The sequence below is a fragment of the Paramormyrops kingsleyae genome, chromosome 8 (assembly GCF_048594095.1).
Source record: "Paramormyrops kingsleyae isolate MSU_618 chromosome 8, PKINGS_0.4, whole genome shotgun sequence".
NCBI classification, from domain to species: domain Eukaryota; kingdom Metazoa; phylum Chordata; class Actinopteri; order Osteoglossiformes; family Mormyridae; genus Paramormyrops; species Paramormyrops kingsleyae.
Window position 1 is genome coordinate 8,777,638 of NC_132804.1, and position 16,917 is coordinate 8,794,554.

At 46.8% G+C, this 16,917-nt stretch overlaps 2 protein-coding genes across 3 annotated transcripts; both read right to left on the reverse strand.

The window, feature by feature from the left end:
* Nucleotides 1-55: 55 nt before the first annotated feature.
* kif17 (kinesin family member 17) lies at nt 56-8,697 on the reverse strand. Of its 2 annotated transcripts, none has more exons than XM_023827521.2 (14): nt 8,046-8,697; nt 7,428-7,574; nt 7,060-7,161; nt 6,334-6,523; nt 4,894-5,346; nt 4,746-4,819; nt 4,504-4,666; nt 4,258-4,355; nt 3,860-3,984; nt 3,508-3,736; nt 2,574-2,832; nt 2,383-2,468; nt 1,753-1,870; nt 56-1,103 (listed from the first exon to the last, which is right to left on the reverse strand). In XM_023827521.2, exons 1-14 carry the CDS (start codon nt 8,274-8,276, stop codon nt 928-930), a joined length of 2,451 nt encoding a protein of 816 aa, XP_023683289.2. In that variant the 5' UTR covers nt 8,277-8,697; the 3' UTR covers nt 56-927. The 2 variants fall into 2 exon arrangements, with proteins under 2 accessions (XP_023683289.2, XP_072571233.1); XM_072715132.1 differs by having other exon boundaries at nt 56-1,114.
* A 602-nt stretch (nt 8,698-9,299) lies between these two features.
* sh2d5 (SH2 domain containing 5) lies at nt 9,300-16,849 on the reverse strand. The gene is made up of 10 exons (XM_023827505.2): nt 15,622-16,849; nt 14,646-14,873; nt 14,216-14,296; nt 13,984-14,058; nt 13,501-13,647; nt 13,151-13,351; nt 11,696-11,876; nt 11,253-11,358; nt 10,715-10,874; nt 9,300-10,244 (listed from the first exon to the last, which is right to left on the reverse strand). The coding sequence occupies exons 2-10, from the start codon at nt 14,826-14,828 to the stop codon at nt 10,071-10,073; spliced, it is 1,308 nt and encodes a 435-aa protein (XP_023683273.2). The 5' UTR covers nt 14,829-14,873; nt 15,622-16,849; the 3' UTR covers nt 9,300-10,070.
* Nucleotides 16,850-16,917: the final 68 nt, after the last annotated feature.

Consider the following 16,917-nt stretch of genomic DNA (forward strand, 5'->3'; position numbering starts at 1 on the left):
TGAGTGAGTATTGAGATCTGAAAATTCACTGAACCCTACAGATTTAATTAGTTAGTTTCGCACATTCTCATCTTTCCGTAGCTGCTTCATCTGCCCCAGTACGAACCCAGTAAGAGGACTGGCCGTGAAGTTTGTGTGTCATCCCAAATGTGTTGTTTGTCTTTGACATACTATAACAACTTAAAAAGACACGATACATCATGTACCCCGGCTTGGCTGCACTGGGGTGTGGGGATGGTGCTAGATATGAATTCGAACACTACTCAGGTCAAGAATCTCAGGCAAAGTCCCCCCCCCCACAAGATTAGCTTTTTTGCCAGAACCGGTTATTAAGAGTAACAGACTAATATGTGGCTGCCATTTTCATAATAAGTATAACATAAAAATCCAGCCTAGCGCAGCATACAAGCTGGTAACCATAACGATTACTGTAATCAAACGGTGCTACAAAACCGGCTTATTATTTAATAACCGTCTCTGAAACAATTTGAAAACAAGCCAAGGCATTTCCAGATACAGGGAATCGATTAAAAATGTGATATTAAATTGCTAATGTCCTTCGGTTTCTGTTGTTCATTAATATGATTCATTAAGACTCGTTCATGGTGAATTTCATAATGTTTTGTATAGTATATAGCATGTAAACTGGAAGGTGTATAAGTCATAACCAGATTTTTGCATTTTTAATATTAGCCAACTGGGCTGCCATGTTAAATTTTTCTTACTGGCCAGCAGGCTAGTGGTTTTTTTTTTAAATATTCGCCTAAATTCGTCTAATTACTCGCCTCAGTTGAATAGAGGAGCTTATACTTCATGCCAGACAGAACTGGAGAATGATCCCACACTTCCTGGTGCTGGGCTGAACTCCCCGCTGAGGATTATGGGAAGACTTCATCACGGTTTCACTCAGTGGGCGGCATTCGGAGCTTAGCTTCCGTCGCGAGGGACGTGCGTTCGGCTTTTCTTGCGCTTCACCCTGCTGTTGAGCTGTGCGGTGTCCAATCCCAGGGACTCCAGGCGGAAAGGGCGTGATGGCAGAGACTGGGCAGGCTGGGCAGGGACGACGAGGGATGTCCCGTCGCTGAGTGGCGCTGAGTGGGTGGCTGCAGAGATGCTGATGGTCATCACATTGAACAGGAGGGAGAGACGTGCATCCAATTGGTGCGAAAACCAGTGTGAGATTTTTGTGTCCTCACTGGTCTGTGGCTATGTTCCCAGAAACATCACACTGTTAAGCTAAAAACCTACACTGCAAAGTCAGCCACTGGCTGGGTGTTTGCTTTGAATTTGAGTTAAATTTAAAAAAAAAGTATTTAATCCAGTGATCAAGAACACATCTCTCTGTTTTTTTCTCCCCAAACACACACAGCTGTCACACATTCACATATGCTTAGGCATGTGGGAAAATCTAAAAAAAATCTGCAGTGTCCCCAATCTGGATGAATGATCTTCCAACAGTTGTCAGAATTCTGTTTTGCTACAGACAAAATTCTTCTGCCTCTAAGATGCAACTTACAATCCCGTGTCAAAAGCAGTCTGCATTTTACATTTGATTTAGTGATGCCCGATTCGCCTGGATAAAACTGTCAGCTAAACAAACCAAACGGCTGACTGACACACAAAGGGGACCCGGAAAGTGAGTGGAGGGTCTGATTCAGTGCATGCTGCTACACAGCCCCCCCATTCAGAAGCCAGCCAGCTAAGCACCTCTGCAGCGGTTCCCACGGAAACCCCAGAAGCTCATGATCTTACCGACGCTCTTCATGGGGTCTGTGGCGAGCAGCTCACTGGCCCTCCGGCACTTAAAATAGTTGCTGGCGATGTTCTCGCTATTGCTTCGACTCAACAGCTCCTTATAGCGGTCCTCTTCCTGTGCAGACCAGGGACAGCAGCTGAATGCTTAATGGAAATTGCCATCACATGTGACTTTAGCAACGACGGGTCCCCAGTGATACATTTCGGCGACTCACAAACCCATGGAACCACTGGGAAAATGCCGGTATACCAGACAGCCAGTCCAGGACTGCCACCCCACGTCATCCACCCCCTACAGCAGTGTTTCCCAACCTGCTCCTTGGGGACCCCCAGACCGGCCAGCTCCCTGCCAGACAGTCCACATTTTTGCTCCCGGCCAGCTCCCTGCCAGACACTCCACATTTTTGCTTCCCCCCAGCTCCCCACCAGACACTCCACATTTTTGCTTCCTCCCAGCTCCCCCCCAGATAGTCCACATTTTTGCTCCCTCCCAGCTCCCTGCCAGACAGTCCACATTTTTGGGAGCAAAAACATGGACTGTCTGGGGGTTCCCAAGGACTGTGTTGGAAAACACTGCCGCACTATCGGTACCAATATTCTCGCAAGATAATTCTTTTAAGTACATACTGGTGCAAATGGTTCCCCACTGTCTGCAATGGTAGTCCTGAAAGCTGGTAGTCGGCTTTGGCTGCCGGTTGTTTGTGCTGTGGGCACTATGATGAAAAGGAAGGAAGGGGAAGTCAAGCATTTGCAGACACAGGTGGACTCACCTGAAGAGTCACCAGCACAAATGATTCTATCTTTGTGAGATCACTAACTTGACGGGAGGACTGTTTTCTGCACCACCACCTCCGGCAACCTCCAGGTGGCGCTGTCCTCATCCCACACGGCCTCCTTGCGGAGTCGATCGACACAGCTGTAGTTGCAGTCGCGCCGGACCAGGGGGAGCACACGCTCCAGGATTCCCTGCAGCAGCTGGGCCTCGCGCTCCAGCCTGCGGATGTTGGCCAGGTAGTCATCACGCTCCAGCTCAAACTCCCTCTGTAGGTCGCGGATCTCCAGGCGCTCTGCCTTTAGCTGAACGGGTGGCAATGGGAAGCGACACTCAGAGCCAGGAAATGTACACATTTTATTGGGTTAGAATGCAAACTATCCAAAGGAACACACATGGCCCAAGGACAGAAATAATTCAACACTTTATGCTTACATCTGTATCACAATACTGAGTATGATACTGGAAAAGGACACTAATCTTCTTTTTTTATACTGTTAAACTGTCCATACGTTACATCGTACTATACGACATTTTAACGATAGTTTCAATAGTAATGCTATTCTGTTATCTTGGCAGGGGTGTCTCCCACGATAAAATTGGGGGGGGGGTTGCCAATAATACATTTCAGCAAACAAAAACTCCACAGTACACTGTGTTATTGCAATACCAGTTCTACACCTGTCCAATGTGTCTGCAACGTTTGAAAAGATCTGTCAAATACTTATCGAGTTATCATGATAATGAGAAAGAGTCTGCAGTAGCAACGGACTGGTCCCAAAATCATACGTAGTCCATGTCTGGGGAGGGCAATTACTAGCACAGAGGGACATCAGTGTTACCACCTAGTTTTAGCATCATTCTCAGAGTCTGTTGCATAAGAACAACAGATGCTGTAGCCAAAATAGCTGAGAAAAATCAAAATATGCCATGAAGTTCTGTCACGCACCATCAGCGCATATCCAAGCCGGTGCACCTACCTTTCCCTGCGTCTCCTCCAGCAGCCGGCTCTTGGCATGCACCTCCTCCTGGATGGAGTCATAGACGCGGAGCAGCACGCCATCGGTGTCCTCCGTGCCCTCGGCCATCGCCTCAGCCAGCTGCTTCTTCCTCTGGTCAGCCAGACGCTTCCTCTGCCGGTGCCTCAGCTGAAGGTCTTCGTTCCGGGCCTCTTCTCCGCCCACGAACTCCTGCTCCAGCTGTTGGAGCCTGAGATGGAAACACACCAAGGACCGTGGAACCGCTGTGGACTGCCAAACATGCACACGCACTTTTCCAGGTTGTAGTGGGTTTGAGGACACACTACCATGCATTGGCTCAGCATGTTCCTACCTCTTCAGGGCGTGTTTCTGCTCGAGTGCACCAGGGGTGCTGACAGGAGAGGCCCCCCTGTGTGCCTTGCCCTCTGGGTCCTCCCGGAGGCTACTAGCCTGATGAGCCACTTCAGATTGGGACACCTGGAAGCAAGATCGAGATCATGGCAGAGGCACCAGTCAGAGAGAAACATCTCAGCTGTCATTTGTTCTGCATCATTTAATTTCACTACAATAACTGATGTTCTGTGTGCAACAAAGCAGGATAGAGCAGAATTTTTACAGCCCATCTGGCAATTGAAAGGAAATAACTTATCAAGAGCCATTTCTTCCCAGAATCAGTCGCTTTATGTTCTCATTTAGCAGTGACCATAATCCCCTCTGCCCCCAACCCACTAATTTCTTCTGGATGCCTACTTGAGCTAAGGAATGCTCCATAGCCGTGACGGCCTGAGGGACAGCTGTTCCGGGTTGGCGCTCCTCCTCTTCAGTGGACACACTGCTACCAGCCTTCCCTGGCACAACAACAGAAACACAGTCCACTTGTTTTTGGGAAAACAGAGCCTTGTACCATCTGGAAAGCCCCAATAGAGGAACCTAGGTTTTCCAGACAAAATACTTGTCACCCCCCAGCTACGAGCTTTAAAGACCATAGCAAATGACCTTTGCCAATGTTAACGGCTTTCATCATGCCGAGCTTCTCCAGGCCTGACAGCCTGGCCTCATAAGAGGTGCGGAGCGTGACAATGTCCTCCTGAAGTTTGGCGTTGGACTCCTGCTCCGCGTGGTATTCTGCCTGCAGCCTGGCCAGCTTCTCTTCGTAGTCCTGTGTGCAAGTGTGGCTACATCAGCATCCACCCAACACCATCCGCCGGAGGCACGAGATGGCAAGAGATCATCGTCACCTGCTTCATCTTCTCCTTCTCTGCTTCACTCTTGGTGGAAGGAGGGCCTTCAGACTTCGTGTCAGCCAGCGATGCTACCAAGAGGACAAACCAAGGCTGGAAAACGCTAAGCGAAATGGAAATAGGAGAAGAGGGAGTGGATACTCACACGGGATGTTTGTCCCCCCTAGCTGCCCCGAAAGGAGGGTGCGCAGATACTTGATTTCGTCCTGGTATTCTCTAAGCAGGGCATCCTTGGGGTCCTCGTTGACACGTGGCCGGTTCTGGATGCTCTTAGCACGGTGGGCGTAGCGCAGGGTGCTAAGGCTCTCCTCGTAGTTGTTGTCAGCAGGTGACAGACAGGCCACCATGAGGGTGCGAGTGTTGCCACCAAGTGAATCCTGCAGCAGGCGTGTCAGCTTGGAGTCCCGGTAGGGCACGTGACGGGAGCGGCCGTCCACCAGGGCCGAGATGACGTTGCCCAGTGCCGACAGAGACAGGTTGATCTTAGTGGCCTCACGCAGCCGCTCTCCCATGGCGCCGGTCTTGGACAGCCTCTCGCTGCCCGCCAGGTCCACCAGATTGAGCTTCCCAGCTCTCAGCCTGCCTTCACCAGCCGCATCTGTGCATGTGACCACCAGGGGGAGACAAATTACCCTACCAAGGTTGATTGAGTTTCTTAGCTTGACACCTTGAGGCACTTTCAATATTTCTAAATTTAAACTGAAGCAATTATATTTGGGGCTACAGTATGAGGGCAGAACCAACATTCTTGCTTAATGCAACACCAGATATCCGTGATATGCTAATATTTTCAAGTTTAATTCCATTCATTTCTCCCCTGCCTGCCAGTGTGTTGAGAAGGTATAATTTACTTTAGATATGGAAGTCCATATTTGGTAGGAGAACCACATGCTGTGAGATAAAACTATGCAGATACTGCCAGTTCAAAGTAATCACAATTACTCCTCATTTCACCACATTGGAGAAGATCGATAAGATACTCCTGGCTGCTATGAATCAGTAAAGACACACGATCACTTACTGGCAGAGGTGGACGTTTCAGGTCCAGAAAGTAAAAATCCAGACCAAGATTTTGTTTTAACCAACCAATTAAGTATAAAGAGTCACAGTCACAGAGTACCCAAGTGGCTGGTTGAAACAGATCTAGGTCTGAATTTCTACATCCTGGCCCTGATATGCCCATCCCTGCTTACTGGTTATCCACTGACCTCTTAGCAAATAATTGTAATCATGGCAGCTTACATGCCATTCACTTTAATGTTTAATATGTAGGGGTTCAGAGTGCTGATGTCTGGAAGCTCATGAGTTTAAATCCCATGGCTAGTGGAAAAATCATATCGCAGATGGACTGTAAGGTCTTTAAACCCCAAATGCTTCAGGAACACTGGCGGACCCTGATCCTCACTTGTATGTCACTTTCAAATAAGGCATCTACTAAATAAATGAAAATATATCCATTCTCTGTGGCCAAATATATTTTGTTGACATTCCCTAGGCAAACACCATGGCCAGTATTTTAAGATCTATGGTCGACAAAGGGTTATGGCAGAGTGAAAGCGGGGGTTGAGGATCTCCAAGGTCTGACCGGTGCTGCAGATCTCCATGTGGATTGTGAAGATGGAGTGAGAGCGGGAGGAGTCCTTGTTCATCAGGGTGCAGCCCACGGAGCGATTGCGCCAGCCCTGCTCCATCAGCCGCTCGCACTCCGTGACACTGTGCACGGTCCGCATGGACAGGTTCCGGACATAGACGCCATGCTCTGGGTGCTCCTTCAGCTACCAGAGACACAGACACAGACATAGACTGATGCTTTCACTGAAACACTTGCAGACAGTGGCATCCTGTCATGTTTGGTCCAGAATAACAATAATCATAATAATAGGGCCTATTTTTGTCTGAAACGTGGACGTCCAGTCTCACAGGACCTGACAACACATTAAGACTGCTCTGTTTACACTGAAGAGCCATTCAGATAAACTTCCAGGAGGCTAGCAAGTGTTATATTTTCCGCAAGCTAACTCAGGTGGGAAAATGTCTGTACCACAGAGGTCAACAGTCCCTTACCAGCCCAGCCCTCCTCGGAAGAACATATTGGATCAACTATTTATTGGGTCTCTGTTCCGTGTCACCAAGGCAACAGCTATTGTTCCTTCACCCGTGCACTCCCAAATTAACAACAGGCGGTTACTGGGGTAACCAGTCCTATAGGCATCCCATTTAAGAGCCAGGAGAGAACATACAGTGACAAGAGAGCAAATGAATAATTGCTCCCTTTTCCTCCTGAGAACTCACTCGAGTTTCTGCCTCTTACCTCCATGTTCTGTTTGGTGTCATTGCCTAGGAGGTCCCTGATTTCCTCGTTGTATATTTCCAGATAAGAAGTTCTCACGAGGAACTTTGTATTCTCCGCGCACTTTACGAAGAGGAGATAAAACAGACTATGGATTAGATCGGTGCTGGAAAAAAGTTCAAGTAATCGATACTTTGTGCTTTTTTTTCAAAAAATTAAAAATCCCACACATTCTGTAGCCGGGGGGGGGGGGGTCAATGCTAGTTGAAATTCGTTCCCTTTATAGTCAATATTATTATGGCAACAGAATAACGCGCGATAAACTTTATTCTGACGCCTAAATGAACATTACTGATGCATATGTTGACAGTTAAAAGGTACTGTGATACCTGTATAGTCTCGAAGATGTGTTCAAAGGCTCGGGGAATCACGCCCCTGTATGCGGCCAGCTCAGCGACACCCTGCATGGTGAAGGACTTGCCGCTGCCCGTCTGTCCGTAGGCAAATATGGTCCCGTTGTAACCTTCCGTCACCCCCTGATGGAAGGGAACTCTCCAATGAACAAGCCGGATTACAGGAAGGTTTCCCGTAACTTTTCTAGTCCCGACACATTGGGTAGTCATCAACAGAAATTATTTATATAAATAACGCAAAGGAGACATTTTAATAGGCCTATAAAATAAGTCATCCTTATGAATAAGCGAAATACTACAACACAGAATACAGTGTCCCTAAAACGATGAAGTGTACAGAATATCATAGGGAAAGCGTTTTAGTTTAAAGTAAGCACACAAATTATATAGATCAAGGTAACTCATAAGGTTTTTAAGTTTGTCATTTCTATGATATACGCTTGTGCTCTGCATGTACATTTTTAATTTAAAATTGAGTCCATGGTTAACAAGTGGTGTAACTTGTGACCCCTGTGTCACAGGGCCCTGTAATGGGCGAGTTATAAAACATTCATCGTGCCGACAGCATGAATTTGCTCCGCTTTCTGCAGTTACCTCCACCAGCGGGTAGGCGACCTCGTTGTACATCTGCTCGGTGGTGTGCTGGGTGCAGTAGGCTCCGTCGAAGGTGAACTGCTTGGGCGGCTCCTCCGCCGCTCCGGGCTTCTCTATGAAGCACTGGCCCCGGTCGGAATCCAGCGACACCACCGCCTTACAGTTCAGCGCCCTTTCCCTGTCATTCATGGGTCGGCACCTGACCACCACCTTAACCGACTCGGAAGCCATCAGTGTCTTTTGTTGCCGAAGTGCAGATGTAAAATGCAATGTAAAAAGTAATTTAGATGCCTTTCAGTCGTGATAAAAGCATAGTTAACTATCTTTGTGCGTCAATGTTATAATTTAAGTCATCACTGAAGTGATCCCCGTCCTTGCTGGATAATACATTTTTTTACAGGAAACGTCCCCTTCGATACAGAAGTTTTTATTCTTTCGTAACGCACCAATGCCACGCATAGCGAGCGCACAGAGACAAACTTGCCAGCGCGGTCCTACAGCAGCGTCCAAAGCAGTGCGCTTGTCCGCCCCGGCAGACCCTCCCGTTGCCCGCTGTCGTAGCCCGTAAAGCATCACTGGGGGGACACATCGGCAGCGCCATCCAGTGCCATGGAAACACAGCCCAGAGGTACCCGGAGAGTCGCCACCACTGGCGGTCCTACAAAAATAAACGCTGGAATTCTCCTACCGCGGCGTCCCCTGTTGCTGAGTTACCGCAAACTTCCACGGAAACGCGATTGACAGTTTTAGGGACCGTCGTCAAATAAGTGCGTGTAATAAAAAAACTTCACTTCTTGTAAAGGCTAGCCTACAACTGGGTCCTAAATCTCACTTTTTTCATCATCATTTAACAGGAGGTTTTAGAAAATAATGATCTATTTCGGAGTTTGCATGCTGTATAAGTACTGACGATTTCCCCTCATAGCCGAAAGCAAGTGAATGTGATAAAGATAGAGGTGGGAGAGCGTTACGGGAATACATCAAATTATCTAAATAACACGACTTGATCAACATTTTGCATTAGAATCAGTAAGCACTTTATACGAAGCTAAAGTGAAAGGCAGATTTTTCTACCCCAGATTCTCAAAAGCTATGCTCCCAAAACGGATAACAGCGCCCTCCCGTGGCAGTGCGAGAAGCCGCAGTTCCTCCCCTACTTCTACCCAATGCGTGATCAGACACGTTACTACGAGACATTTCAAGACAATAAAAAAATCACAATCTTGAAATAAAAAGATTCAAGAAAACATCGTGCATATTTTAAATGTAATTTATGAGTTGGTGTACACTACCTCAATGTCACAACAATCCAAGTTTATTATGGACTTCACACAACGGACAAAAAAAAGTGAAGGGATATATACAGGTGACCATAAACATAAACGATCATGGTGTCCATCCACTGATTTTTGTCAGTGGTATTCAGGAGAGCTCTAGGTGCAGTCTTACTTTTCCAAAGTGTTAACTATGGTATAAGAAGCATGGAGAGGTGATGGACATGAATGATATTAACGTTGTGCTTTCATACATGCTATTGACATTCACCCGGCCATGGTCAGTACGTAGATTAACCTCCACAACATTCCAGCCCCTCAGGGAATATGTCCACCAGCATAAACTCAGGAGAGTCATCTGCTCTTGATCAGACTTGCCTTCAGGTATCTATTCATCTCAAATGCAAACACATGAGCAAGCATGACAAAGGGAACCAAGAATGTTTTCCCCAGAAGAGCAAGCATACATCACAGGTTGATAATTTGTTCATCTGAAGTACATACGCTTTGGGTACTAGTCCAGAATGTTCCTCAGGTTCTAGGCCACCAGTCAGGCAGGCAAACGAGATGGACGGTGAAAAGAAAAGGGAAGTACAGTGAATTCAACTATTTCCATATGATCTTCCACACATTGGCCTCACTCCCGTCTTCTCTCTTTGGCACAAGCCTAGGCTGAGGTGCGGGACGGCCACCCCCCAGCCTGGTGACCCATGTTAGTGCTGACAGCTGGGCGTCCCTTTACACCATCCCCTCATATGTTCACTGAGGCCTTGCGGATGGTGAAAGCCGGGGCCCCGCCTGGCTTCTCGTCCCACTCATAGCAATGGTTGACGCGGGCACAGCTCAGAGCGTACTCCAGCTCCCCTGCGTCTTCGTGGTAGCGCTCTATTAAGGCAGCAATACTGTCGAACTCCGTCATGCAGTTCTGATTTAAAGGATGAAACACAAACACACACACACACATACACACACACAAACAAACAGAGTCAGTAAATATCAATCATTCTAACAAAAACATAAGAAAATTACTACATTACATTTCATGTAATGTATGAATTACTTTACATTTCAATTTTAGTTACACTGTTAACTGATATCAATTCCTTAAGTTTATGACGGCTTTAAAAATGCACTTACTTACATAATAATGTTCTGAGGGCAGAAGAAAAAAATGATTTTTTCAGGGAGATGAGCAATCAGATTGTAGAGGAGGCAGGACCAAGACATCTGATTGGTTGGTCCCACCTCCTCTAGTTGCTTGAACCCACCTCTACAATCTGATTAAAGTAAAACTCCCAAGCTAAAAATGCAGTATATGGACAACGAAGTCATGCAAAGCAGCAATCCTCCCGTGCGATTTCCGGCCTGCTGTCAGAGAAGACCATGCCAATCTACCTCCAGCATGTACATATTCTCAGGGCTCTTCCTGATGGAGTAGGTGGCCAGACCGGAGGGGCTCCGGACGGTAACGGACCCCCAGTCGGAATCCCCGGCTGAGGCAGATAAGAGGAAGGCACCCAGGACGTCCTCCTCCAGCAGAGATGAGCTGCTAGCTCTGAAAGGTAATGAGCAGAAAGGGTGAGATGGGGACAAACCCCGTCTAGGCTTTGCAGGGCACCCTGCCTTTCACCCCTTGAAGCAGCAATGGTCACATGGCCAGCGTTGCCATGGGCAACAAAGGGAATGCCGGCTCAAAATGAGGCTGGTGTTAGGGCCATAGAATCACAAGTTATAGCAAAGATTAAGGTCCGGCACAATACGGGAATTACACAGACATTTAACATTTTAAACTGACATTTTACAACAACCAAGACATTTCCCATCAGTTAATGTTACACCCAAGATTTCCGCCAGAGTGAAAAAAATGATGGTGGCTTTGAACATGGATAACCATTACTCACACGCACAAACGCACACGCACACAGACACAGACCTTGATATGCCCGCCCAGCTCCACACAGCTTCTGCTAGAGCCTCCTCAGTCTCTGCCAGGCTGGGCGACCGGCCCCTCGAGGCTTCCAGGCCATTCTGTGTCTTTCCTGTTTTACACAGAAGTTCAAGGGGGGGGGGGGGGGGGTTGAGTTTGGGTTTCTCATCAGCTGCATTACATTCTCAAGGACCTCTTGCGAAGCTATTTCAGTATTTACATGCCTGTATTTACACGGGTTCCCCAAGGGAGGGAGGCGGGGCATAGCCAACCCAAACATCCTCTAGTCTGAGAATCGCTGTCAGTAGAAGGTTCTTGTTCAAATACAGGATGGAGTCAGCTGTTCTGGCAGCCCGTGTCCAGAAATGACAGGGCAGGGGGCTTCAAAGTACCAGTACCAGGACAGCAACAGCAGTCCGGGGACACGTCAAAGACAAATGGATCCGCACCTTGCGATGAGGTCAGCTGGTCCTGCAGGTGGCGCTGTCTGTGGGGCGTGCAGGTAAAGGAGCGGTACGCTCCGGAGCGCAGCACTTTGTTGCGGATGGCTTTCTTCCGTACCAGGGTGGGGGAGGAGATCTGGCCCTCCTCCGAGCTGCTTGGCTGCTCTTCACTGGTCAAGGAGGAGGACTGTGACGCGGGGGGTGGGGGGGTAGTAGAGACGGTCACGGTCAATTAACTGGGTCTTGTATCTAGGGCTTGTGTTCTCAGATTTTCCTTTTTATCAAACATCACATAAATTCGTCTTACACTTCATTGAGTAATTGCTACTTATTTTTGGCATAAAAGATTAATAAATAGATTAATAAAGAAAATTAGCATAAAAATAAACTATTGCAGCTATAACAATGATTTACCTCAGTCTAAAGAAATTCAGTTTCACACAACTGAAAAATGTTTACATGTGCTGACATATATTTATGAGTTAAATGACTATATACAAGATTAATATTTAAAAAGTTCAAGGAGTTGCAGAATGAGGTTATGGGTTATTATGGGTTATCACTCTCCCCAGCTCACTGACACACATCTGTGACCTTCGACCTCATCTTCTAAAGGTCAGGGGATCAGCTGACAGGAAGTCTTAAGAGGAAAACTAAGTAACATGGTAACAGGCAAAGAGCTAAGCTCTAAAAACTGTTGAGAAACCAAACATGTAATTTTGCTGTCATGCATAACAAAGCAATAGTGCAAGGATCCAATGTTATGTAAAGAATGTTTTGCTTGTGCACATGACTCTTCATGGCTTTTAAAGGCTTCGCTGCCATTGCAGTAAAGCTGGATTACAGCCACATTTTCCTGTGGTGGGAACCAGTTCCACTTTAAGCTCCTCCCTCACTTTCTTCCTCGAACTTCTTCATCCCACAAGCAGGGACATGGCTGTGCCACCCTCAGCTTGAAGAGCTGCACCACGCTTACGGTGGAGGAAGCTGCTGAACTATAGTCAAGCTGCACGTCTCCGATTATAAAAAACAATTTCACAGCATGACTGATGTTTTCATCTGAAGGGAGCTTTTGTGTTTTTAAAAAGCTCGATATTCTGATGACTAACTGCCGTGCTACTTGCTGTCAAAATGTGGATGCTGTCTAGAGCAGGATTTTCCAACCAAGGAATTCGGAGTCCTTGGTTGCTTATATTTTTGGTTCAAGTGTGCTGGGTGGGAGCAAAAATCTGAACTGCCTGGGGGGGGGGTTCTTGAGACCTGGGTTGGGAAACACTAGTGTAGAGCAGAGTTACCCAGTCTGATCCTTGAGGACCCACAGAAAGTCAAAAATGTGGATTGTCTGGCAGGGAGCAAAAACGTGGACTGACAGTGAGTTCCTGAGGACCAGATTGGGACAAAGCGGTGCTGAGCACAGTGAGTCATGGTCATCCTGGCCCCCCCAGACCCCATGAGGCTGACCTTTTCCCCAGAGAGAAGGCCGAGCATGGGGGCCCGACGGAAGGACACCAGGGCGTTGACACTGAGGGGGAAGCCCTGGTTGAGGAGGTAAGGGGCATGAGTGGGCAGGGGGCTGACCACATCTTCCTCAACCTCCTCTGGGTGCCGCTGGATGTAGGATAACTGGAAGCAGCGGCACATCAGCAGATTCAGAAACTGGGCCTGTGATTGGATGGACATTGAAGGGGAGGAGACAGAAATGAACCCTGTGATTGGATGGGTAATCATCTATTATTGGTGCACACTGAAGATGAAAATCATGACATCATGCATGCATGACTGACATGCCTACATCACACTGGGACCCTTACTGCTCTGGCATGCCTGGCCCTGAACAGGTGACAGTATAGCTGCGCATCTAGGCTGCCTGGGTTGTGCGAGACGAAGGCGAACTGCTCATCGGAGGGCCGGGCCATCGACAGGGACACCCTGCGCAGTGCGTGAGCCATTAACAGTGTCTGTAGGTGCAGTAGAGAGGATGTCAGCATACTCACCCAAAACAGAAGCTCACTGAATGGTCACAGCACTGACCAATGAGGACACAAATGAACGGGTTAAAAAACAAGCCAGGACCTTTAGTCACGCAAACCTCAAGACGCTTTCAATATTACACCGAGTGCTGGAATTTCCTCCACATTATTCTGTGATTTAAAATCCACAGTGAATAGTGAAAAGTGTTTAAAACCCAGGAGGGGGTCAGAGAGATGAGACAGTGGGCGAATCAGCATGAGTCATCCTAGAAGGGCCACACAAAGTATGCAGATGACGTTTCCGCCGTCTCCCGTGCATCTTACCGCTTCATCCTCGTCGTACATCTTGACCCCTTTGATGGAGAATTTCAGCGAGACCAGCCTTTGCCTTCGGGAAGTCTGGAGGGGAAAAAAAAAAGTCAATATGAATCAAGGTTCACCTGTAAGTTACACAACCTTCAGCTTATCGCCAAGCAAACAGACACACACATGTACCGAGCTAGCGGCTGCGTATTCTGACTCACTGGTCGGAGGTAGGCAATGACCGCCCCCTCACCTTTAGAGACTCCAGCTGTCTGTCCAACTGCTGGATCTGGTCGTCTAGGCAACGGTCATCCACATGGAAGGAACCCACATACTACAAATGGGGAAGAGGCAGAATTTTACATCACTTTCTTGCCTAAGTGTCTTTAACGAGAATTTCAAATCCTGTATATTTCTGGAAATTCTACCAATACGTGAAACTGCAAGCATTTATGTCCTTATCTCAGAACTGACCTGTGTTTTCTATTAAGTCACACCAATAATCTTAAAAAAGCAATGGTCAGATTGCCAATATGTACTGATGCTAATTAAAAGCACACATCATATTATTGATGAGATGAGGGTGTTATGTAAGGCACGCACGCCTTTTGTTTCCCCTGTGGAGTAACTTGCAAATCACAGGCACAAGATTTAATTAAGCGCTTGTGGAGAACAAACCGCACCTCTGCGGACCTCGTCACGGCGTCCTCTTCTGCGGCTGGAGCCTCTCTCATCCCCCGGCCGTGGAGATCCACCTCGCATCGACGCCCGGACGCCGCCGGCCGTTTACCTCTCACCTGCTCAGCTCCGGGAGCCTCCGGAGGCGACCCGGCGGTCTGCGCAGGCAGCCCTGCTTCTGACTGCATGAACTGCAAATCTGCAGCGCTTCCGTGATCAGCCCAAGCGCGATCCTCGGCGCGGAACCGAAAGTTAGTCTCGGCAAGGTGTGAATCGTTATACTGTAGGCATGACAGATCTGCCTCTCGTTATTTCCCTTTATTACAGTCTGTATACAAGTCCCTCCGATATCTAAATAACGTTGTGATTATTGTTTTATATACTGTAATACACACGCACCTAATTATACCTTATAAACACATAACGAGCGCCTGGATCAATAAAGTAATCTTATATTATTATTATTATTATTATTATTATTATTATTATTATACATGTGCAACCATGAAATCACACCTGTTAGGTCTACATACGGCGAAAAAGAATAAAGCAAATCCTATTGGTAATTTTCTGTTTTATATCAAGTAGTAAATTGTGTAGCTAGACATTCATCCGTAGAAACTACAAAACCAACTCGTCAAATTAACTGTAATAGCTCATTATTTTACCCTCATTATACAATAGCATTACCTGACTGGATACAGTGTTGCATCATTTAAAAGTATGGTAAAGTAAGGACCTTCCTAACTCTCACACATTTTATTTTCATGCGAATTAGCGCCTCCACGATAAAGGGGCAAATTAAAGACATTAACATGAAATCCATACCATCTCTATACGGTGATAACGACCAGGCTGTTCACGTTAAGAACGAATAGACTTGCACGCTGAACTGTGGTTAAAATATATATTTTGGGGCTGGGCACTACAACCCCAGTAACCAGTAAACAGCAAAAGAAACAGATAAAGCCGTGAACTCACTTCATAGATCAGGTTCTGCACGCCGCTTGGAGCGAGCTGGACTTTCCCCGAGTCTCCCAGCACAGACGATGCCAGTGTCTCTCGTACCGCCTACTCATATAATAAGACTGTATGGGCAAGCAGCTCTACAGTCGGAGACCCGCCTTGAAGCAATTTCTCAACCGCCTACAGTCCTTTTGTTCAATCAAAAAGTCTTTCAAAACGTCGAAGAACACATGCTGCGAATGGTGTGAACGACTCACTGGCTTCGCGATCAAAATGCTACATTTGTAACCATGTTTGAACTCCGCGATTTCAGCCGAATCTGGTTCTGCCCCGCCGACTCGGGGCGAGATCCGCACACGGGAGGCGACACGCCCGCGTAGATGTAACACGGGCGTCTGCAGAGGAAAATAGCAGCTTTAATTTGTATGAACTTGTCCTTTCCAAGGTGAGGTACCTTTGAACTTAGGCAATCCAAGCTGAATATACTACCTCTTTGTAAATACTGGCACTTCGGTTTCCTCTTTGGTGTTAGTGTGTCATATTGAGATTTAAGAAGCCACCGATCACAGTCCATCTGCCCTCTCTAGAGTCAAACCCGAATGACCAACGATTTTTATTTTTTTTGAAAGGCTACAATTACTTTTGCTGAAGTGCGTTTACCGTTCATGCAGTCGGATTTCAGGATTTCATCACCCCAAAAGGTAATCTATACTCCACAGCAGGCTGCACCTTTGGTAATATACTGTTGGTTTTATATTGCATTATTCCTACATCATTCGGCAATGATGCAATTCATAAAAAAACAGGAAAAACATGAGTCAGTCAGCTACAGAAACCCCACCAGCTTCTCACAAGAACAACACGCCCAAATTTACTCTACCATTAGTGAAGTGCCAGGGATTTTACATTATGCAAGGAGGACCTTTTAGATTTAAAAAAGCCTTTTGTGAGAACACGTCTATTTTCGAAAGCCTCTTGCCATGAATTTTGGTAGACATAGGCCTAATATTTTTCTCAGTGCTAAGATCCCATACAATTTGTGGCTCAAAACGCAGACGGAGCATTAATTTACAACGAGCTCATTCAACACTAAGGAGTGTTAAAAAAAATCTATTACTTCTATGGAATTATGTGTTTCTTAAAGACTGCTATTTGCAGTAAGCACACAAATCACATCTGAATAAAATGTTAATTACCAGACTTCGCTTCCTAATAAAACTATTCGAATTTACTTCCATCATACAACTATTAATGTTATGAATGGTGACGGTACTCATCTCTTCAGCAGGTACAGCAGGGCAAAGCCAGAAT

Excerpts from the sequence above, each read along its gene's own strand:
- kif17 (XM_023827521.2), bottom strand. The coding sequence starts at position 8,276 with ATGGCTTCCGAGTCGGTTAAGGTGGTGGTCAGGTGCCGACCCATGAAT. Across the intron at positions 7,162-7,427 it reads ACATCTTCGAGACTATACAG|TGCGCGGAGAATACAAAGTT; the intron begins GTATCACAGTAC and ends CTCTTCGTAAAG. Across the intron at positions 6,524-7,059 it reads ACACCAAACAGAACATGGAG|CTGAAGGAGCACCCAGAGCA; the intron begins GTAAGAGGCAGA and ends TGTCTCTGGTAG.
- sh2d5 (XM_023827505.2), bottom strand. The coding sequence starts at position 14,828 with ATGCAGTCAGAAGCAGGGCTGCCTGCGCAGACCGCCGGGTCGCCTCCG. Across the intron at positions 14,059-14,215 it reads GACAGCTGGAGTCTCTAAAG|ACTTCCCGAAGGCAAAGGCT; the intron begins GTGAGGGGGCGG and ends TTTCCCCTCCAG. Across the intron at positions 13,648-13,983 it reads TGTACGACGAGGATGAAGCG|ACACTGTTAATGGCTCACGC; the intron begins GTAAGATGCACG and ends CTGCACCTACAG.